Source organism: Solea senegalensis, linkage group LG7 (assembly GCF_019176455.1).
Source record: "Solea senegalensis isolate Sse05_10M linkage group LG7, IFAPA_SoseM_1, whole genome shotgun sequence".
Taxonomy (NCBI): domain Eukaryota; kingdom Metazoa; phylum Chordata; class Actinopteri; order Pleuronectiformes; family Soleidae; genus Solea; species Solea senegalensis.
Genome location: NC_058027.1, coordinates 2,541,409 through 2,564,040, shown reverse-complemented (window position 1 = coordinate 2,564,040; position 22,632 = coordinate 2,541,409). Strand labels below are relative to the sequence as shown.

At 39.9% G+C, this 22,632-nt stretch overlaps 1 protein-coding gene and 1 long non-coding RNA gene across 5 annotated transcripts in view; one reads left to right on the top strand and one right to left on the bottom strand.

Moving 5' to 3' along the window:
• Positions 1-22,632, top strand: part of LOC122772018 — a 129,343-nt gene that overhangs the window by 89,047 nt on the left and 17,664 nt on the right. The gene's annotated exons all lie outside the window — the stretch shown is intronic.
• The window catches only part of sox6 (SRY-box transcription factor 6), a 123,669-nt gene continuing 116,455 nt past the window's right edge, over positions 15,419-22,632 (bottom strand). For all 4 annotated transcript variants that reach the window (XM_044029639.1, XM_044029640.1, XM_044029642.1 and 1 more), the window contains 3 exons: positions 19,591-19,764; positions 18,611-18,827; positions 15,419-17,427 (listed from right to left, as the gene is read on the bottom strand). In XM_044029639.1, the coding sequence (XP_043885574.1) occupies positions 17,121-17,427; positions 18,611-18,827; positions 19,591-19,764 (698 nt within the window). In that variant the 3' untranslated portion in view covers positions 15,419-17,120. The remainder of the gene's footprint in view (positions 17,428-18,610; positions 18,828-19,590; positions 19,765-22,632) is intronic.

Here is a 22,632-nt window from a genome sequence, read left to right as displayed (position 1 = left end):
AATGTTAAATATTTGCCACAAGAGAAACAGAAAATAATCAATGGCAGCCCATAACATCAACCTTTACATGTTTATGTATCACGCTTTGACACCTGTAGCGTGCAGATGATTGCTACTACTGCACCACATGAGGTCTGCCTGCCTGCCCGCCCGCTGTAGAGCGTTAAGAAGGTGGAAAACACATCGCAATATTTTATACGATGGTGAGAAAAAAATGAAAGGATCATTACGAAAGTGTATTGGGACAAATTATGGTCTTCATTCGCCGCCGCAGTGGGACTAAAGTGCATGCTACTGTTGTGAATATACGCACAATGAGATTACGTACAAATTCAGGCTAAAGTAAGCATGAGTTTATCACGAATGCTTTGTGAATCCTGGTAAAAAAAAAAGGGAGCGGTATATAACTAGCATTAGCCCCAGGCTGGTTGTTTTTACTCGCAGTACATGTGCGAGTATGATCCAGCGATGTGAATCGTGTCAATAATACGGTATGAAATATACTTGCGTTGCAGCTAATTTGACATTTCTGGACTTCTGCTGCATCTACACTGATAAAAAACACTCACACTGCACTTAATTACTTTATTAATATTTACAGCTCAGTTTATAGTTATAGAAAATGTAACCTCCTTTAGTAAAACTCAATATTGTCCTTTGTCGTACAAGGGGAAAATAACACATTTTTAGTTAATGTACTTATGTGATGTCAAATGTGTCTGCTTTGTGCTCCCATTCATTACCAAGCATTGTCATTGTTGCCGTTGCTCCACTAAATTAGATTACAACCTGTGGTGAGGTGGAGCATACAGCTCATGGTTTATGCTTCTACTTCACTTACTACAGCATGTGTAGTGTACAGCGTTAATAATATATGCCCAGATACTCACTGAGTCAGCAGGCAACTCATGCTTCCATGTGTTTCTGAGACATGAATGACAGCACGCAGTTTCCATTGCAACCTAATTAACTACTTTAAATATTTGTGTAACAGTTTATTCAATCACAGTGTGAATGGTTGTGGGAATGGGCTCCCTCTCTACACCACTCATTCCCAAAGACTTGGTCAGAACCAACAGTTTGGTTGCAGGAGATTTGGGAGTAGATTTTTTTGTTTTGTTTTTGTCTGATCAAAGAATTGAAGATTTATACCTGTAGTAGCACGAACCTTCAAAGTGTGGCTGTTTTGCCGATTCCCAATAAAAGTTAATGCACAAAGGCCTCACAGAGACACGGTTTGCATGTTCTCTCCATGTGTGCGTGGATTTTCTCTGGATTCTCCAGTTTCCTCCCACAGCCCCAAAGCATGCAGAGGTTATTTTGGACACTAAAAAAGTGTGAATGTTAGAGTGAGCGGTTGTTCGTCTCGTGACGGACTGTGACCAGTCCACGATGTGACCCACCTTTCGTCCGATGGCTAGAATTGGCTCCAGCCCCCTTGTGAGTCTCATGTGGAGGAAAAGCTGGTAGAAAATGAATGATTGAGTTGTGCGCTCTGGTTATAAATTGGGTTACAATTTGTGATGGTTTGTCTTCTTAAGAAAAGCGTATAAGAGGTTTGGGAAACACTGCTCTAAACAGAAAAGAGTCTCAGTCTCTTGACATCTGATTGATTTTAGGGAAAAAAATCGCAAACCTTTTTCCCAAATATTCGGTTTGATTTGCGACATTTGTTCCACGTCATTAGCAACTGTGTTCAAGATTGAACAAACATGAACTGCTCTATATCTAAATATAAGGATGAGAAGTCAAAATATGAATGGGTTCCAGCGAGCGAGCAGAAAAAAAGAATTTTGACGTTAAAGAATGTGTTTGCCAATTTGCTAATTGCATCTTTTGAAATTGACAATTTCAAATGAGCGATAAATTGTTTCATAGCACCTCTGGTTTTATTGATCACTCACGCGTCACCTATTTGCAAACACATTTATGCAGTGCACACACACACACACAAACATTAACTGTCCATCAGGGGCATTTTGGGGGTCAGTATCTTGCCCAAGGTCACTTCAACATGTGGACTAAAGGAGCCAGAGATCAAACCACTAACCATCCAATTAGTGGACGACCCTCTCTGCCCCCTAAACCACAGCCACCCTGACTCGTGCAATAATTAATCCTTAAATTCAAGAGTGTAATTTGAAAGTAAACATAACCGTGACGGTGGCCGGTTAATAGCGGCACCTTGGTCCAATCCCAAAATCCAGAGCTAACGACACCCATTTGCTGTCCACAGCTCTCTGGGTTCACTCATAATCGTAGCTACATTTGAGGCCTAGGATGGGAGAGCGAGTCGCAAGAAACCAGATGACAAGCCGTTCCAGGGAGCCAACATTATATTTCAAACCACACACCATTACATCCTTAGCTGTAGGAGTCAACATTGAGAACACAGGCTCTGGAAAAATTGCATTACAATTCGGTGGACTAGTTGAAAGCTTTTAAAACCGGGGTCCTAATATGAAACAGATGTCAAAGTTTGATTTTGTTGCAGTGATTCCAGAAGCGAACATGTGTCTCAACAAGGTGCCAGATTTCTGACATTGTAGATTTTCAGGCTTCCAACTCCATTTATCCCGTGAATTAACAACATAAATGCACTGCAATAAGTCATTCATTCTTTCTTTCTTTTCTTTTTTTTTTTTTTTTTTTTTTTTTTTTAGAGCAGAGTAAATTTTAAAAAATGCAAGTCAGATGATTTTTTTCAGACAAGGGCTTTTACATCTTTTAAGCACAAAACCACAATGGAGATAACTGCCAGATCCTCAAATGAAATACTCTGTACTTAACTGCAAACCCAATAAACCGATAAATTAATACTCTTCAGTATGATCTAAATTCCCTTTCTCTCTTTTCATGTGTGGGGCACATTATATAAGTGAATGCCAACAGCTTAAATAAATCTGAAACCTTACACTGATTTTCATTATTAAGATGTTTTCCAGGCTCATTTAATTGCCCCTCTACTTCACATTTTTATATATATATATATATATATATATATATATATATATATATATATATATATATATATGTATATTTCTTCTTTCTGTTCCACTCGTTTATCTTCTTATTTTGTAGTTTATTACTTTGACCTGGTAAACATCTAAGAAAAGAATCGGTAACTACTCCCTAACTCTTCTTTTTGTATTTATTTTGACCTATTCTTTTGCATAATACCCATGACTAACCATGACATGCTGGATGATGGAATAGATTGTTTCGTTCCAGCATACACATGGATTTAAATGTGATTTCACAAAGAGCATTAGGGCTGAGTATTCTGGACATTTCTGTGATCTTTTGCAGTTTTTTTTTTTTAAGATTGCTGGCCAGCACTGAGGCAGTGGTCATTAATGAGCTATGGCTATTAGAATTACAGTACAGTGGATATTTAAAAGGCAGAGCAAATCAAAAGGCTCTGCCACCTCTGGGTGGAGGGTAATTGAGCTGGTTTTCTGTAGCTCTGTGGTACTGGGAGACAAAAACGTGCTAATCATACGACCATAATTGATACCAAGGCTACTTTCTGTTCCACTGGTTGTGCTACAGGCACTGCTGAAACCTCAACAATAGCATTATTCCCAACTCTTCTCGCAGTTACACTTGGTTCAGTGTATGTTGAATATCCTCGTCTAATTAGATGAGAATATAATGGTTTCACACAAATGGCTTACGCTCTAAAAGCTCACTCAAATCCACTGGGGGGGGGGAAAAAAACATGTTTCAAAAGGATTCTTTTACTTCTTTATTCCGGTCTTCTTGAAAAGCCAGGTGGAGTTGCAATCTGAGGGTTGGTGGTTTGTTCCCCTGCTCCTCAACTCTGCAGTCCCTGATGGCTGCACTGGCAGCATATGAAGGTTTATGCTTTTAAATGATGCGACAGAAAACTGCGCCGCTTATCATAGGCAGCATTTGTTTGTCAGTGTAAAATAGATGCAAGATTAGAAGCTAATGTTGAAGAAATAATATAAAGTAAACGAGGAACGCACCGAAATGAATGATGTTGGCCGAAAACCGAATGATTGTACCAATTCTGTACTATCTGATTTTGTTGTTATGGCTGGGACTGTGTGTACTTACCTCACTAAAGTCAAGGCATTGCAATTATATATAGAGAGAGATTAATATTCATGCTTCAAAGAGTAAATCATTTAAATAAACAGGCACGTGCTGGCCGCAGTTTTTGCATGCGTCATCGCAACGCCCTGTTTTGTGTTGAAAGTCTTTCGGCCCAAAGGTGTTTATTATCTTTGCCAGATAGATTCAAACTCATCTGTTTGTGTATTTGTGAGCAGTTTTGTTTGGCGATCTATGTGATCTGGACATGGATCTAGATTCTGGATTTAACTCTGCGAGACAGTGGAATGTAGTGACACTGTCAGAGGTTTGCTCTCTCTGAGTGCTTTCTCTGTTTTTGCATTACTGATTCATTAATAAATGATGCTAACCTGCGGTAGATCACACTTGATATAGATATCAAGCACTCACTCTGTTTTTGGCAAATTGTTGGCTACATGTGTATGTGATGAAAATAATAGACGCATACAAAGATTACAGCCGTAGATACAGACATGTCTGCTGTATACAGTAGAAAACACGATGGTGCCAGTGTCAGTGTGCTAATGAATGGATACGTGCCAATGCAACAGTCATCAGTGTGAACGTCTCCTTTGATGCTTCATCGAGCAGAAAGCTCTTAAACAAAGTGTTTGATGTGTCTGCCTGTGTAATAATGATTTATAATTCTCTTGAACTAATGCAAAATTTGCTGGTAAAATTTTTTTTGAAATAAAAATAAATTGTGCCCGCAGGGTCAGGCCAAGATTCAAAAGGAGATCACCCAAGAGCAGCAAATGATTTAATAAGCCACCAGCTCCACCAGGGCATGGAGAGGGAGCTGAATGGAGAATTTCAAAGTGTGTCTAATTAACATCAGTTTATTGCTATGTCAATCTCTCTGGCTGCAGCATGAATGAGGGGAGGGTTTGGAAATGTAGAACTGCTTTGCTTTAATATATGGACTAACACTTAGGTTGATATGAAAGGCTTCACCCGACCTTCACTCAAAGAAAAATCTCTTTCCTTGTTTCTATCATAATTACAAAATATGAATCTAATCACTGCTGATAGTGAGGTTGTTTTTTTTTTGTTTGCTTTTTTTGTTCAAAAAATTCATTAAAAATAGAAAACTAATTCCGAGACATTTTTCCATCACCATTATTCCTCAAGGAATTGATGAATATTTAATGTCACCATCATATTATGATTGCATCGTCATTATCAGAAGCCAAATGCTTGACAAGCTCGGCGCAACGTACATTTGTAATGTGTCAAACGTGCAGGGGAGACAATGTTGAATTCCTCAGACGCCGTGGTTTAATCTTATTCTTCATCCCCACCCGAGATGAGACTCGTCCAAATGGAATCTTCTGAGCTACAGAAAACAGACACAGGATGTCCTCAAACTCTTGAGTGAACAGAGTGTTTGAAAGTAGCCAAGTCAAGACTCTTCAGCAGATCCTTTTTAGAGGCCCAGTGTCCTTTCCTCATCCAGTGTCCTTTCCTCATCTCTGGCTCTTTCCTCGGGAAATGAAGATAAAAATTGTCACTGCAGTTACATTAAAGTCCTTGTAAAGCAAATACAGAGATTCTCTTATTTACACATTTTATACGTTGTATAAAACAGTGGATAAAATAATTTTATCCACTGTACGAATAAGAACATTTTCTCTCTAGTGTTCAGGAAATATGGCTTGACGATGCACAGAGTACACATAATGAATAGTCGTGCCACAATCTTGATTGTAAATCGAATATCGATCGAAACGACGTCATGATCTCGACCGTCGGAAGCAAAGGTGGAGTCGCGGATTTAACCACGCCTCCCAGTGGGACGTCCTGCGTCCTGTTGTGTTTGTAGCTATTGTAGCACGACTGCACTTGACCTCCTCCCGCTTCTGCCAACTCATAGTAACCATGGCAACTGTTGATTTGGGCCACACGTCGACCAAACTCGAATCACCCTCCCGCTTCTGTGAAATCACCACTACAGAATTACAAAAACAACTCTTTCACACAAGCAACGTTCTTAAAAACCCGCGCTATAGTTGTGTTGGTAGCTTCAGATATGCGACCTTATTCGGTGGTGGAAAGTCCTTGATTTAAGCATTGTTACATCCATATTGTTAATAAATTATTTAAATTAGACAATAAGGCCTTAGTGTAGTACATGGCAAACAAATGATAGACATTATATCACTCATGACACCATGGAGACAGTCAAAATGGGAATTAAATAATTGTATGTGAGTTATGACGACATAAATCAAATGATCCCAGACTAAAGTCTAAAAATGGCAGACGCATCGAATCAAGGATTGAAGTTTGGAAAAAAAAAAACCCAAACAGTATTGATGTTTATTAATGCACATATTAAGTGGTTTGTGGAAATCCTGGTCCTTTTGTAGTTACAGTGTGTAGACAGTCCTGTGTGCATTTTCTGAGACACAGACATCTGTAAAACCCATTATTATATAAATAATACAAATCCATCATTTGACGTAACACTGTAAATAATGTGTTCTTCATTATTCTTTTCCCCTCCCTGCCATCACATATTTACCATACGAGCGTCCCCCTGGTAGCCTTCCCTCTGACTACACTCATGTTTACGACAAAGCCCCCGTCCATTCATTTATATAAAAAATATTCCTGCACCGATATGGAGGACGGAGCACAGTGAGTGGACTCCAGTCCCCGTGTGCTTTTGCCTCTTTGACTTCATGTTCAATTCATGGTCCAGCAACGAGTGCACGAGCCATGGAACACACGGATCTACTGTGGGTGTGCACTTGCTCTCAGTGGAGATGCAACTCTCCTGAATGTAGTAACGGTTTAACACAAGGGAATATTTAAAAGTCACACGTTCAGGAAACACTGGCAGATAACGTACGAGCAGAAACTCTTTGATTGACTGATGTTTGGATGTTTATGGGTGACGTATAATAAGCAAATTAATGTAATTTGCTAATTTACACAGATTTACACAAGATCTCTCCTCATTGCTTCATATAATACTAGAACCATGAGATATAATATTTTCTTTATTGGCCTGCAAGACTTTTTAATCACTACAGTAACTCAGTGTTTCATTTAACACATGTATTGCACGTACACACTAGAGCTGAAACAACTACTTTATTCATTATTAAAACAAGATTTCTGATTGTTTCAGCTTCTTAAATGTGAATATTGTCTGATTTCTTTGCTCCATATAACAAAGAAGTCATTAAAACGGAATCAGTTTGGTTTGTGGACAAAAGAAGACATTTGAGAACATCATCGTTTCCGGGTTTGACAAACACTGATCAACATTTTTTGGGCGTTTTATCGACCAATCGATCTTAAAACTACAAAAATCAGTTTTCAACAAAACAATTTGAGCTGCTTGTTTTCCATTTCTAACCACTATTGCACATATTGTCATATTCCTGGTAACATTAACTGTGCATTTGGAGGCTGAAATAAAAGAAATCTATAGCTCATATATCTGCTATACACTACTGCTCTTTAAAAATCATATTTATTGAACGGCACAAATTAAAGATGTTTCTCAAAACCCCTGAAATGTGATGATGAATCCACCTCTCTTTTTTTTTTTTAACTTCTGGCTGATAATTCATCAGACGACACTGGCAAAGTATTGGGCTTGTGGAAAAAAAAAATGCATGAATTACTAATTAATGAGGCATTCTGGCAACATTTACATATTCATAAAGGTGTGTAATTTCACATACGCATGAGAGAGCTGAGTGATAGCTTTTCAGAGAATAACGCGCATTCCGAGAAAGGAAACCTTTTATTTTGGTAAGTTCTTGAAAAGCCGAGGGAGTAGAGAAGCTTTTAAAAAACATTACGCATTTATTCTTCCCCCATAGAAATGTCGCCAAATGCTCAGGGAGACAAACGTGCAGAGGAAATGCAATGATGTGAAACAGTATGCAAAATTACATTTTCTGAAATATTGTCCCGTGTGGATTTTCAAAAGTTCATTTAGAAAACCCAGTGTTCCTAACAACTGTGGCAAGAGAATCTGATTGATTTACATACAAATTTATTTTCAGGTTCAACTCAGTGCAGCAGGAATATACAAGAGACGCTAACACGTCATTCTTTCATGTTTTTAAATCCAAATATATTTCATCATAGTGTACATTTTTAAATATAGCTTTCATCATAATCGGTGTAGAGTAAGCTTTTAATCGATTACACCACACAGCTGAATATAAGACTAAATACATTTGCTAGCAATATTTTTATAATAGCAATAAGACATTTCTTTGTAATCGTTGCGTTATTAAATGTATTAAACTCGACATTAAATTGCATATATTTAAGATAATTTAATTACAGTTATCCTCGTCGTTATTTACTCAATTTTCTATTTATTTCTCTGTTTTTGTGCATCATAAATGTGTTTTTATTGTGAATTATACATGATTTTATATCAAAACAAGCACTTTTACTTATAATATCGTAATGAATATCGTATATTGCCCACTCTGCTAAATAGTTGTTTTGTTCCACCTTTTGTTCTCTAGACCGGCCCCCTCTTGACCAGACTAGATGCTCATTGGCCCGCAGGTCATTTGCGTTTGACGCCCGTGCTTTAGGTGATCTTCTTTGTAAACACACAACCCAGTAATCGCCTGCTTTTAGCCACTTTCTTTTGGTTTTGAGTCGGAATTTGAAACATTTGATGCTTAAAATATTAGTCGAGTTAAAGGGATTAGTCATGATTGCTTTTCCAGGATGGAATCAACCACTGGCTGTGCCGTGATGTCAGTGTTTTGGAGACATTACGGTGAAGCGGCTCCAAAATGGTTTGGCCGGCGTCGAGGCCTGTCCCTCTCCTCCCATTGTTTCTGCTCTCTCACAAGGGCTTTGTGAAAGCTGCCCCAAATATGGGTCAGAAAAAAGCACAAATAACATTCACATGGTTCCTAGGCTTTGCTCACAGCTATGCACCAAAGAATGACAAGTCCAACAAAACCATGTTGAGTTTTTCACCCTCTGCCATTGTCTTTGCACATTAACTCCAAGCTGGGCCTTTTCAGCCAGGCCAGAGTCGTGTCAGGCCGACTCGGACGCAGCCCAGAACAAGCAGCAGGCTTGGCCCGTTCGAAAATGCCACGCAGAGTTTGATTCACTCCTTTATTCTTTTACAAAAAAATGGCTCTTGGATGCATTGTATGAAGTGTGAATACAATGAGGAAGGAACACAAAGCAAGAATGGTCTCCATGCGGCCAAGAGGACATTGTGTCCCCGGTTATTGTTTTTAGCTGAGACGAAGAAGTACATTTTTTTAAAGGCACACATTTCTAAGACGAGATAAAAAGAAAAAAGAGGCAAACATGAAGAGCGACGTGTCCGTAACCAACAAAACCGAGGCCTCAAACGTGAGGACTGGAATGAACTTCCTTGAAGATGCAGCAATGCTAACAACAAGAACTGCATTACATGAGGCTTAAGTTTGAGTTTAACCTTGCAGGACTTTTGGAAGGCACTTCTGAGCATCAGGCGCAGGGTTTTGGCAGCTGCACAGGGAGCCTGGTGGGTCAGCCCTTCTCCGGGAGCTGCTACTCCACACTAATCTATTTTAAACCATCTGTGAAATTAGCAAGATTTCCTAAGTCCTTCACCTCCAAGGATTAAAGCATGGCTAAGGGTCTAAGCTGTTCTTACATACTGTTCTTGTATACATGTTTGATGACTCTTGGGATTCAGCCCAACTTCTTATCTTTCACCTGTGCTGAATATGGACAGAAAGTAACATGCACGTCAAACATCTGGCTGAAGGTGTTTCTTTACGCTTGGAGATAAAAAGGAAAAAAAGATTTTGCATACTTTTAATTGAAGGCTGAAAAAAAAAAACCTGTTCTTATATCAAGTCTCAGCTGTTTTTAAAGAAGCATACCATGGCTCTGCAGCACCTCTGCCAGAGAGAGTACAATAAAGTCATGAGTCAACTCTAATGAGAAAATCAGATAAATTGCAGCTGTTCTTGGGGAAATAGTTTTGTCTGACAGATTCACTGGGTGCAGCGGCTGTAGCACTGAGCAGATCCAAGCGAGTAAAATATTGTTCCTGGAGCCCCTCACCGCTCGCCTTCCCTCTGGTGTTTAGTCATCAGCGTTGCAAAATAGCCGCCCCGCCGCTGCATGACAGCACTGCCGTATTAATTATTATTCGCCGCTCAAATATGCACATCTTTGTACAACGGTGACAGCTCAACAGGCCACTTACAAACAGCAGGATTGCTCCCCGTAGCTCGCCAGGTCCCCACTTATCCCCACCACCACCACCACCACCCCGCATCCAGTTCACAGAGGACTCTATGAGTACAATACAGAAACAGCTTGAGGATTACAAAATAAAAATGTCTCACGCTCGCGATTAAAATATCACCACGTCGCGCACTCGCTCACACAATAACGCAAAGACAAATACACAAAACACAGAGCTTTTCTCCGTGCCATTAGTTGTCACGCGGGCTCGGAAAATTACTCTAAGATTTATTGTGCAGAGGTGAGCGTCTTTTTTTTCCATCTGCTGCTGGAGTGCACACACACACACACACACACACACATCTATTACAGACAGAGCAGTTAAACTGTAGCTTTCATATGCTCTTGTAAATGTAGCAAAGAGAACAATAATAAAAGACGGGAGTGATTGATTGATTCATATCACAAATTAAACCCTTTTCCTCAAATGGTCCAAATGACTTTGGTCGCACAGCGGAGTCTTTAAAATCCACAAAGTGTGCGCTGACGTGTTAAAAAGAAAAAACCGCGGACTCGGGACGCATTTGAAATGTTTTACCCCTCGCATCCAGCGAGCCATTATTTAAAAAGGAAGCAGGGCGTAGAGCGCATTATAATTATGATGATAATGACCAATGCATGGCAGAGATCCAGAGGCGAGTGATGGACAAAGTCTGGCTTACAACTCTCAAGATGACCTCTGGCTCTGATGCATGTACGCACGCACGCACATTTTTTTGTTATCACCACCGACTGATTATTATTTATTTCTGTAAGATAACACTTTTTTTTTTCTCAGAAACTGGATAAATGCCACTGGTTCATGCATTTAACAGCAGGTTGTTTTTGTATCGAGAATATACAAGTACAGGAGAGACAAACCGTTATTGTTAAATTCATATGAAAATGCCATAGTAACAATAGCTGTGTCATTCTGTGACGGTGAGACACTGAAGCAGCATGCACCCTGAAACTCAGAAAGCTGAATGGAACTCGGCCATCACCAATTTGCTTATTGACACCTGATCATTTGCGATATGTCGACATATGTATAAAATACATGCCCTTCAACTGGCTCTCCTCTTCCCTTATACAATTAGAAATACATAAAGAGTTGTGTATATTATGACTGTTGCTATTACATAGTAAAAACACACTAAGTACTATTTAGTGTTAGACTTAGAGAAGTGTTTTTCCCTTGGAATAATAAAACTGACCTCCACTTTGACACATGGGGGGAGGCGGGGTCTTTGTCTAATGTCCTACATGCAAGCGTAGCATAGTACTACACTTTTATTTATTTTTTTAAACTGTTTTCAGTTAAAAACGATCCATGTCCAAACTAAAAGTCATCAAGTTGTCGTCATGTAACTTGTTCGTTTTAGTTTGAAGGAGCGTAATTCATGTGGGGGTTTACCAACTGTAGTATTTTTTGAAAATAGGAATGAATATTGAAAATATGAAAATGAGAATAATGGTTTACCATTCCCTCTGATATTGCAAATCATAATGCAATTGCATTTCCTGCCAAAATAATCAATATTTATTCAAAATAGTTCAGTTGTGGACTCAAATATATCCAATTCCAACTTAACTATTTCCTCTCAGTGCCTAAAATCCCCAGACCAGGTAGAAATAATTCCAAAAATTGAAAATGACTCAAAGATTAAAACAAAATGTCTCTTTAATTTGTAAGTGTCAACAGCAGTACAAAAGATGGAGTGATGTGAGAAGCTTTATGTAACACAATGTCTGTTTCTTTTACAGAAAAAGGAGAAAATTCTTGAGGTAAATGAGTTTAAACAGGCAGGTATTCATCCCACTGCTGTATTGTTACAATGGACTGAGACACACAGGAAATGGTGTTACGTTATAATATGCCTGAATTGATCCTGGAGGGACAATTTATTCATATACAGCATCCACATGTCTAGATGTACCCAAATGTCTCACTCATTGGTTTGTTTTGACTTGATATAGTGTATTAATACTACCAAAGCTGGAGAGATGGCTCTCCACACACACACACCACTGTAAAAATGATTCACCTTAAGTTTACCTCACGTCAATACTGCACATGGAAACTAAAGACTTGCTGGTGTACACTTTGAAGCCAAGCAAAACAAAACAAAACAAAAAATAAAATAAAAAAACAACAACAAAAAGTTCATTTTTCTTTTTTTTTGTCCTTTTTTTTTTTTTAATACCCCTAGCAAATAATGATGTGATCTTTTGTACTGTATAAAGAAGAATGTGAACACAAATGTGATGGCAACATATTTTTTTTTTTTAAGTTGAATTAAAAACTTTACATAGGACTGTACAAGATATTATGATAAACTATTTACATATTCAGACATAAACTTTTTTTTTTTTTTCCTCAAAGCAGCAACAGACACTATGTATTTCATTTTTCTCTAATAAACACCCAAACAATACTTGCCATGGGCCTAAGTACCTGCCAGGGAAAAAAAACAAACAAACAAACAAACAAACAAACAAAAAGAAAATCTACGCAGAAAGTTGTATCAGGCTGCCAGCAATTTCAAAACAATGGCTCCAGTGATTGAGGAGCCACACACAGTGTTGCTTGAGAGACGACTCTAAAAAGCAAAAAAAGTACCAAAGACAACCATAAATGTTGCCCCGAACAACAAATTTTACACTTCTGAACAGCAGCTAGCATGTCAGTCCAGCATGTCAGTGAATTGTGCTGATTAAATTAACACAGAGAACATTCCCACCATATACATCACAAAGTTTAGACGGAAAAAAAAAAACAAAAAAAAAAGAAAATTACAGTATGTAATATTGAAACAGCGTACGAGCTTTTGTCTTCAGTTGTTTGTCTATGTCTAACAAAGCAAATGGCGGTGAGGGCTACATTTGCGGATGGCTGTAACGTAATAATGATTGTGTTCATTATATACTGTAAATCAGAAAACATGGCAGAGGAGAGAATTAACCAGGAACACGGCACCGTGTACGGTTGCAGTTTTTGACACAATAAAACAAATAAATATTTGCACGCTCCCACCTTTTTCAGAAAAAAACCAAAAACAAATAAAAACATCACTTTATGGTTGAAACAGTCATTCACGGAGAAACACCTTTTGTTGAGTGTGATAACCCAGAAGCATGCAGAGTTTTTAAGGACGAGCTCAGCTGAGCGCCGCAATCAACACAAATGTACAGCATTGAATCGTGATTGGCTAAGAATTTGAATGATTACTTAAAAGTAAGTGCTCATTGATGAAATGAGTAGCTTATCTGAAATAACTCTGGGCCAAAGAGTTCCGCTTTGAATCGTCTGTGGGGGGGAGAAAACCAAAAAGTCTCAGGTCCAATTCTGCTCTCTTCCAATTCGGAGACAAATTCAGCGTCTACATGAGATACAGTGACTTTAAAGTCATGAAATCATGTACAAAAAAAAAACAGCCAAATACATAACTTATATTTCACTAATGAACAAAAATATATTTTCCTATATTTACAATAAAATCTAAATGAGAGGGTGAATTTAGGGAAAACCGTGTTAGCGCCAATTCCTTTTTTCTGTGATTGTCCGTGTTATTGTTGTTTTTCATGACAGTTTTAGAGCCAGCAGTGGCTGATCATAATGATAATAATGATCATAATAATAAATACAATATGTTGATACTCTACAGTTTCAAATACAATATACAATGCACTGAAGTCTGGTGTTTCACGGCTAACCGAGCCCGCTGTTGGATTTGTACTGTTTTTCGCTTTCTTGTGCCGAGTGTCTCCGCTAGGCAGCCTGAAGCTGAGAGAAAGTGTTCATTCATCATATGTGTCTTTGCATAAATAAACAAAATAAGTTGCGGGGGGAGGGGGGGAGAAAAGAGAGAGAGAGAGAGACTCAAATCTGGCAACTGTAAGAGCAAACCCACTTGAGTCCAGCTGGGGATCTTTGTTCATTCATGGTGTTTTTCCTCAAACAGCTTCACATTAATCAGAATTGATAAAAAATACCATTTAAATCCAGTGCTTATAACACTTATGAAACATCATCTCCTCACGAGTTCTTGTTGTTATTTTTTTCTTCCTTTTTTCTTCTTTTTTTTTTCCTCTTTTTTTCTTTTTTCTTTGCTGCGTAAGCACAGTCAAGTTCCAGCTCCATGAAGAAGTCCTTTATAACTATCAGCCAACTAAAGCAATGTGGCACGGTCATTAAAATATTTACAGTCACATACAAATCAATCTAAACCACCGGCAAACAGGAGCAAACAGCTTAGAAATACCAAACAGGTTTCGACTGGGAGGGAAATCCACGTGGGTTTGTTTGTAGGAGAGAGTCCTTGAAATTCTTTCTTCTTTTTTTTTTGTACCTCAAAATGAGAACAATGTAGAAAAGATGTGATTTAAAAAAAAGAAAAGAAAAGAGGTTGTTTAGTAACGAGCCTAAATAAAAAAGAAATGCTTCCAATGCTCTGAATGAGTGTTAAACGGTAAAAGTACAGAAAAATGCCAGCGCTAAATAGATATAAAGAACCATCTGTACCAATTAGAGCTATAGGAGAAAAATGCAGTGACCAGCAGTGACCAGTTAAATACAGCGACCAGCCGTTCAGATCCTACAACAACGTCTGCTTTCCTTCTCAAATGGACACTTTCAAGGGCACGGGAGGGGAATAGCTGGACTCATGCATTAATAATGCCGTATTTCAGATGATACCCAGTCGTCAGTCATTTTAATAATCCCCCACAGCTTGATGTACTTGTTCCATCTGCTCGCCCCGGTGCCTGGTGATTGGGCCGGGGTGGGAGCCCTGTCGAGGCCTTACTTCCAGCACTTTGATGGAGCGCACAATGAGTGACACACGGCCCGTTTTTATTGTTTCCCCTCATCTCTCCCTGGTGTTTCTCCTTCTCTGAGCCAGATGGCGCCCCCTGGGTGCTGAGGTTGCCACAGGCAGGGGTCAGAGCAGAGCAGGGCAGGGCAGGGCAGTGCGGGGAGGGGAGCCACTTAGACCCCTCTGCCCTGTATGAAGGAACTGAGCTGCAGCATCAAGGCCTTGACCGCTAGAGGAGCTTTACCTCACTACAGTCTCGTGCAGAAGGTCACTGCTGAAATTAGGACAGAGACTGTTTGTCCTTCTTGTTTTTCTGAGTCATTGCATGTTGTCATCATTTCACGCAAGGGATAAGTGCATTTCGGAAAGCTGATAAGATTATTAGAAATAAAATAAGGCTCAAAGGTGACGGGAGGAGAATCAATTTAAGTGCAGGCGTGCAAAAATCCGCTTTTAAGTTACCTTTGTCATACGAGGTAATTGAAAAAAATCATAATTTAAGCGTCCGTCCGTCCCTCCATTTAGAAATATCCTCATAAACTGTAAGACTGCTTCAGTAATGAACGTATTGCATCGACCCAATGACTGTGCTCTGCTTTAAGACTTCTTAGTGTCAGTTTAAGATTTACAATGTCTAAAAAGAATTAAGATTGAAAAACAAAATGAAGCTCTCAGACCTAAGACTTTAAACTTGCTGTCCAAAATGGGGCTAAGGCCTTTATCAGAACATACTGTAGCTACACATTGTACGACATCAATTTGAGATTTTAATGCTCCCAAAGCTGCCTTTCACTGCTGTTCCAATCCCACAGATTGGAGGCCTTTGGCCCTCCAGCATCCTGGCCTGATTACAATCGCTCTGATTAAGAACTTGGTGAGTCAGACTGGGATGCAGAGCTGGAAGTTAGCGAGAGATGCCGCGGCGCTCTGCGTGGACTAGGTTGGAGAAAAAAAATGAAAGGGGCCGGCCATTTTCATTGATGATCACTGCATTGGGCTCCCAGGAGAACAGCTATAGCGTCAGAGATGTTGTGCGCTGTGGCCCCCCCCCCACCCCACCCCACCCCCGCGGAGCCTGCTTCCTCCAAGTTCCTGAGTTTTCATTTGTTTGTTCTGTGTCGGGTAAAATGAAGGAAAGACTCTGGATAATGAAGCTGCATTAAGAGATCAAGAGATTGTCTAAGACTCACAAAGCCTCTCCCAAAAAGACTACAGATTTTTTTTTAAAGAAACAACTTGAAATGTTTGGCACTTCAGCACTAAATTTTGTGTAATAACAACCAACACAAAAACATGACTAATAATAATAATAATAATAATAATAATGGTAATAATAATAATGCATTTCCTCTAAATATCTTGGAATCACCCAATATGAATTTTGAGATATTTTGTTCTGGTGATATTTTACTCTTGATTTAAACATTCACAAGCTGTTGGCTGACACACTATACCTGAGTAAGTATATTATTCCAATCTTGAACATCTAATTGAAGAGGAAAATGTAAAAGAAAAGAAAAAAAAATGGCTGCCGAGGATTCAAATCTTAAACCAAATATGGATATATATATATAATATGTTTCAAATATCAGTTGTTCAATTTCAAGTTCCGTCTTTTGTTCTCTAGGCATTAAATTAACTGTAAATGATCACAATGAAAAAAAACAACAACAAAAAATGACATTAAAAAACAAACAAACTAGGTTACCACAACCAAACTGCTTCACACACTCTGAAGAAACACTTAAGACCAATTAGCTTTTGATTCTGATGGAGCCACATGTGCATGCTGGCTCCTAAATGACACACCGTCGTTGTTATTCTTTAAAAACATCCTTTTGTTGGCGTGTGTGAGTTTTTTTTTTTTTTTAAATTTTGCCGTTCATTTCCCTCCCTCGGATCACGCCGGCCCTCTGGGCGTCCTCCCGTGTGAGTGTCGCGTCTGCGTTGGCCTCCTCTGCGTTAACCCCGCTCTCAGTTGGCGTTCACCGGCTCGTGCGTGTCATTTTCACTACTATAGTCTGATTTGGGCTCGTCCTCGAAGTCCTCGTACATGTCCATCTCGTCCTCGCCGTTGATGGGCTCGCTGTTGTTCGCCATGGCGTGCTGCTCCACCTTCATGTTGTAGGTGGCCTGTATGACGGGCATGGGCGGCTCGGGACTCGCTGAGGCACTTGAGCACTCTGATGTCATCTGGGGTGAGGGTGTGGTGGTTGCCATGGTGATGGCCCCCGGGTAGACCATGCTGGCGCTAGTCGTGATGGGAATCTGTGGTGGCTGTCTGGATGGGGGGGCAGGGGGGGGCAAAAGAGAACGTGATATTTATTCATTTGTATTTGTGGTTTATTTTCAACTTTTTTCAGTGGTAAACCAAAAGAGGGTAAAAGGCTGAAGCTCACCAAATCCTAATTTTCACAATGGCATACTAATGGTGACAAGGAAAGAAATGATGTTAGCTTTATGTTGGTGCTGGTTTTCACATATTTCTGTTACTTATTAATTAATGTATAGATTGCAAGGTTTTTGAGTGTCTGGCTGTACTCGCACTAATGTCTTTAAACAGCCATTTTAACGGATTAGAGCAGCCACACAGCTCACTTGCAGTGTTTCTCGCAGCAAAATAGACAGTAGAAATACTCTTTCACCACAGTTTCAGTACCTACATGTCTTACATAATATGTCACAAACACAACACGCCCTGTTCCTGTTTTGGTTGTGAGATATTTGCAGGAGTCCTGGCGATGCGTTAAATATTAAGTGAATTGCGTACACGTGTCCTTAGTGAACCATGCATGTAATAATGTAGGGTTTTTGACACCGATAACGAATATTGATCCGAGTATTTGTGCTGTGATTTTCCAGGAGAAACGGTGAGTTTGCTGCTTTTTCAGCATCGCAGTCGAGATGGTTGGATTCGGGCTTTCCCACAGACGTGCGCGCGAGGCCAGCAGCTCTGTGAAAATGATTTGGGAAAAGGGAGGTTCTCCTGACAGCTCCCGTTTTGAGCGGCTCAGAAACACTACCCAGTTTATTGGTGACATAAAACCGATACGTGGTTAGCGCTGCTCTTGTCTGCTGCTGCGCTGGATGATTGATAGTCCAGCCACTGAAGCTTATGACTGACATGGGAGCACCTGGAGAAGGGTTCTCCTGCTAACCACACACAGTAAATTAACGTGTTAAGCTTCAGACTGCTGCCCTCCAGGCTTCTGAAAGTCTATACTTACAGCTTATATCCTGAAATAATATCTGCACTTCACGCTCCATTTACTGACTGCTATTGTCTAAAATTAAAAAATCTGACTTGTTGAAAAGCCTACAGGCATAGTAGCAGAAGTGAATTCAATGCCTGCTTTTGAAAATTGTATTTATATTGTATGAGATTAGGCTTCAGGGAAGTAAAAGAAAAAAGGTGACTTGTGTGTTGTAAGACAGTTTGTGTGGATTTGTGACTGCATGCTTACCCCACGGTGAAGAACTGCCTCATTTCTTGTCGCCGCGAGCGCATCATCTGCTTGTACTCTCCAATGCGAAGTTTTTTTCCGTCAATGATGCAGGTTCTCTTAGGCCGCGGCTTGTACTTGTAGTTTGGGTACTTCTCTAGGTGGAGCTTACTCAGACGGGCCTGCTCCTCGTAGTATGGCTGCTTGTCCTGGTTGGACATGGACTTCCACCGAGAACCTAAAAAAAATCACACGGTACGTTAGAAGAATTCATAATCCAGTCCCATTTCACAGCACTGGGTTGAAGGCGGATTATTCTGTAGTTTTTATTCTGATTGAAATTTGCCTTTGGCCCAACGGATCCAGTACTGTTTCCACACTTCCCTGTTTCGGGGGCCTCAAAAATTGTGGAGGAAGTGTGGATGTAAACACATCTGGAGCTGAATTTATACGATAATAAATGAAAACGGAGTAGTATGGACGCAGCCTTAATTTAAAACAGAATTGTCCTGACTGAGGGAAGAAGTTGCCGAGCAAGAGTCATTTGCCCGAGATTGATCGTCCATTTTCAGAGCAACCTCTTGATAGGCCTGCCTATGCACATTATCTGAGACAGGAGACATGCTTCCATGTCACGCGGTTCAGAGACAACAAGCGCTCGCGTGTAGTAAATACTACAACTCGGTAAAGTAAAGTGTCTCCCCAGGTAGTGACAGCGCCTTTAAACCGCGCTGATGTATGGACTCCGACGCTGGGGGGACAAGACCCATTTAGCCTCTGTCATTTCTCATGACAAATACTTATGGTCGCGACGGGCTATAAATCCATTCGTATGCCGAGTGGAACCCGACTCGCGGTGTCTTGTATGAGATAACACACACTCGGATCATCCTATCATAAGAATAAGGCTATATCTACATGCACACGACACATGTTATCTGTTGATTTATAGTGCTGTGATACACATAACTGTCACTTATCAACTTAAAAAAAGGCCTTACCCAAGATTTTGCTGATGTTGGAGTTGTGCATGTCGGGGAAGGCCTGCAGAATCTTGCGCCGCTCATCCTTGGCCCACACCATGAACGCATTCATCGGCCTTTTAATGTGGGGCTCGTTGTTGTTCCTTCCCCGAGATTCCCTGAAGACTCGCGCCTCGAGGGATCCTGCACCTCCTGTTGGCCAACAAGAATAGGATTGTGGTTAAATTCGGAGCCATAGACTTCCTTTGGTCCCAAGGCCAGAGCAGGAACAAGAAGAGAGAGAGAGAGAGCGAGGCAAGACGTTGATTAAATTACGATGCTATCATCATCATCATGATGAACATCGTTCCACATGAGTGCAGAACTACAGAGCGGGGTAGACTTTTACGCTGAGTGGAAAACCTGACTTCACAGGCTCGCGTTTTATGTGTAATAAAAGTCAATTGTCTATTTAAAACCAAATACCTAAAAAACTTGGACTTCAATGGCAATTAAACATTGTGTTCACGCACACGTTATCGCTTAAGCCAACAAAAGTATTAAATACAAGACTCGAGGCTTTAGGAAGAAAATTAGAGATGGAAAGTAGAATTCTGGAAAATCTTAATAAAGCACATTTGAATACATATACGCATAAATAAATTCAGACACAAATTCGTCTGCTCTTTTTCCTCTTTCTCAAGTGCTGTCTCTCTCCTCAAACACACAAATACACACACACAGACACACAAAACAAACAAACCCGATGAGAGTGTGCCGTTTCGGAAAAGTGCTGTTTCTCAATCAGGGCATTCACAATCAGTATAAGAGAGTTTCTCCCCGTATTAAACTGTACATCAGACTGATAATGATTTCTGTTTGCATGCGCATTTGCTTGCTTTTATATGTAAGATGTGAAAGAATTAAATAAAAGCAGTATGAATATTTAAACAAACAAAAACATGTTGATAAACAAGGCTCGAAAAATAAGACAAAAAAAAAGAAAAAGAAAGAGCCTTCCATATGCTACGATACATCTTTAATGATCTCAAATCTGGAAAAGAAAGCTCGGGATGACTCATGCATATTTCATCATCCACATGTGAAGCCTTCTCATTAGACTTCTCCACTAGCAGCCTTGGCACATGTTACCTGGGGTTTGATTTCTATTATTATTTCAGTTGATAAACAAAATCAAACTCTTAATGAGTAATGGAGGCACTCATTCCAACATTTGCAGAGAAAAATCGCTAAAGATGTTGAAGACTTTTAATGCGTCTTTACTTTGGTAAAAAAAAAAATAGTGTGCCCTCGTTTCAGAGCGACAAGAGCTGAAAAGGCAATATGTGAAATCAAACACTTAGAATGGAGAAGTTGGGCTGTGATGGAAGTTTGATTATGTACCCAAAGTGTGTTTAAGTTGAAGAGTGTGCCCACTAGGAAACCTGTTTGCACACACACACACACACACACACACGTTCTTGTACAGCATTCTTTTAGTGAGGACAACTCATGACATTATGACCTAGTTCTACGCAAAGAAAAAAAAACTACCATCAAGACACAATCTAGGGGCCTGTGCTGGTCACAGGCTGGTCATATTTAAATTGAGGCGGTAAAACAAAATGTAATTCTTGATGTTTTACTGCTCAAAAAATTATAAAAAATACTTCTTGAATGCCGGGTGTTTTGTGTCGCACAGGAAACACAAACACTCACACTCTCTGTTTTGTGCCGCGTCATATTCTGTACGTCTGTTTTTTAATCTCCCAGAATGCCACTGGGCCCTACAGCCGGCATGAATTCAGAAATAATACACTACCTCCGCTGTCACCGAGCCCCACAGTACGTTAATTTCATTTAGCATGCACTCACTGTACAGGATGAATTGATTTCACTTTGTTTGGTTTTGACAACCATGTTTATTGTGCAATGAAATGTGGTGTGGCGGCGGGCTGACAGTATCCATCAACGCGGGGCAATCTGCTGACTGTCGGGGCCAGATGAAGGTATTCATTAGCTCAGGAGCGCAACGCTCACTCAGACACGACAGCCAGTGTCTGCACCCCGGGATCGCTCGCTGTAATTTACGACGCTGCCCGTGCCATTACTCTATCACTGACACTGATTCAGCAATTTATATACTGGTTTGCATGCATGCGGGCAGAGGTGAGCGTCTTATGGGGAGGGGCAAAACAACTGCCTGCCATCAGCTAGTGCCACATCCATAGTTAGCCAGGAAACCAGCCACGTGTCTTGGTTCATTGGAGAGAATCCCGGTGAGGCGTTGGCACATGGGAGCGTGTCTGTCTGCTCTGCCTAATGCTACAGAAAACACACACAGCAGCCATTTTACATCACTTATTTTCATCTGTACTGAGACAGACTTCTTCACTCCTGGCTGTCTTAAAAAACAGTGATGAAAGTTAGACGTTACATCAGACCCAAGACACACACACACACACACACAGGCTGACAGTGTTTAACTTTTGACCTTAAGTATTTACTGTAATTCTAGTAGAGTTCTAGTAAACTTTATATTAATATTAATCATTATATTCATGATAATTTGATATTTTTTGGAGTGGATATAGTCTTCAAAACAAAACAAACTCCTCTACTACTTTTATCATCAATTTCCCACTAAATGGGAACATAATTTACTCAATGGACATTATGTTGTACTGAAGAAGACATAAACTAGTGATTGAGGTCATTAGTGACTGCAGAATTTAAGTTTCATCTTAAAGGAATAACTGCATTGTCTTTCACTTTGAATTTGGATTATTTTGGGATGAACTGTGCCAGCCCACTGTGTATTTTCAAAAATCCAGAGTCACTGCAACACGCAGCAGTTTCCTACAACATTGTTTCTGGCATTTCAATAATAATAATAATAATAATAATAATAACAAAAAAAAAACAAGATTCTGCCCTGACATTTTGCAAATGAGCATTAACATTTATTTTCCAGGAGGGGCCGGGCATTTAGGAATCAGTTAGTTAGGTGTGTGATTGTGTAAATAAACACAGATGTTTAGCAGTGACAGGAGCAGGCCCCCTGGGTGGTAGCTGGGGAGG